Source organism: Etheostoma spectabile, chromosome 20, assembly GCF_008692095.1.
Source record: "Etheostoma spectabile isolate EspeVRDwgs_2016 chromosome 20, UIUC_Espe_1.0, whole genome shotgun sequence".
Lineage (NCBI taxonomy): Eukaryota > Metazoa > Chordata > Actinopteri > Perciformes > Percidae > Etheostoma > Etheostoma spectabile.
In genome coordinates, this window is record NC_045752.1 from 16450656 (window position 1) to 16451957 (window position 1302).

The 1302-nt window shown below is 39.3% G+C and overlaps 1 protein-coding gene across 3 annotated transcripts in view; it reads left to right on the top strand.

Annotated features, from left to right (window-relative positions):
- rock2a (rho-associated, coiled-coil containing protein kinase 2a) overlaps positions 1–1302 on the top strand; it is a 40488-nt gene that overhangs the window by 22026 nt on the left and 17160 nt on the right. For all 3 annotated transcript variants that reach the window (XM_032501230.1, XM_032501229.1, XM_032501232.1), the window contains exons 9-10: positions 61–220; positions 338–392. In XM_032501230.1, the coding sequence (XP_032357121.1) occupies positions 61–220; positions 338–392 (215 nt within the window). The remainder of the gene's footprint in view (positions 1–60; positions 221–337; positions 393–1302) is intronic.

Sequence of the window (1302 nt, forward strand, 5' to 3'; positions counted from 1 at the left end):
CTCTCTCTCTCTCTCTCTCTCTCTCTCTCTCTCTCTCTCTCTCTCTCTCTCCTTCCTCAGCTGCTGCCCCCGTGGTCCCAGAGCTGAGCAGTGACATAGACACAAGTAATTTTGATGAGATTGAAGATGACAAAGGCGATGTAGAAACGTTCCCCACACCTAAGGCCTTTGTTGGAAACCAGTTACCCTTTGTTGGCTTCACTTACTTCAAAGAAGACCAGTAAGTCATCAGTTTGTCTAGCTGTATCTTATAGTTTCAAGTATCTCAGCACTTGGAGAGATTTATTCTTGGCCGTGATCTTGACTTTGTGTTGATTTTGTCCGTTTCCTTCTTTAGGTTACTAAATGGTTCCAACAATATCTTGGTGGCTCATGATAATTCAAAAGGAGAGGTTGGTTCTTTCCCTTCCACACACTATAACTGCCAGGTGCACCTTGAGCGACTCCAGTATAACAGTCCCAAGCTTCTCAGGAAATAAATAATCCAGGCATCAGCTAACATGACCACACAAGCCTGTTGACATTGCGATTAATCCAGCTTCATACTGTTAAACATTCGGGATTATGATGGAAATGACTCAGAAAAGGATTTCATTTGTCTGATCCTGTGGTTTATTTGTACTTTGTTCAAATTTCAATGTTCTTAGTCACACAGAAAGACTTAAGCAGCTTTTGGTGTAAGTAGCAGGCCTAAAAGCTAATCTGTTATTAACTTCAGAGCAAACTGAGCTGCCTAATCAATCAACAACCAGAAGGAAGACAACAAAGGCCCAGGTTTTATTTTCAGTTTTAACATCCCCTGTTGATACACCGTCACTGCGAAACTGTCTTTGTTAATGACTGCATAGATGTGAAGGGGTCGCTCATAGTGACAAACAGAGACTTTTATCCCAATTCTGGAGTTCTCCTAAGATGTACGGAGAGTTTTTGCCTCATTCAGCTAGGGCTGGGTAATATATTGATATTATATCAACTATGCTAAATGTCATTAGATATCGTCTTAAATTTTGGATATCACACCTTCAGACTGTTCTAGCTGTTCTGTTATTTGCCTTTTACCTACTTAGTCATTATATCCACATTAATAATGGCTATTTATCTAAAATGTAATTGTGTAAACACCAAAAGTCAACCCTACAATATCACGGCCATATCGACATTGATGCATTTGGTCAACATTATTGTGATATTTGATTTTCTCCATATCACCCAGCCCTATTTTAAGCTCATTGTTTTGGTTTTACAGTCCGCAACTTAAAGGAGACATATATCAGTCATTTTCAGGTTCATACTTGTATTTTG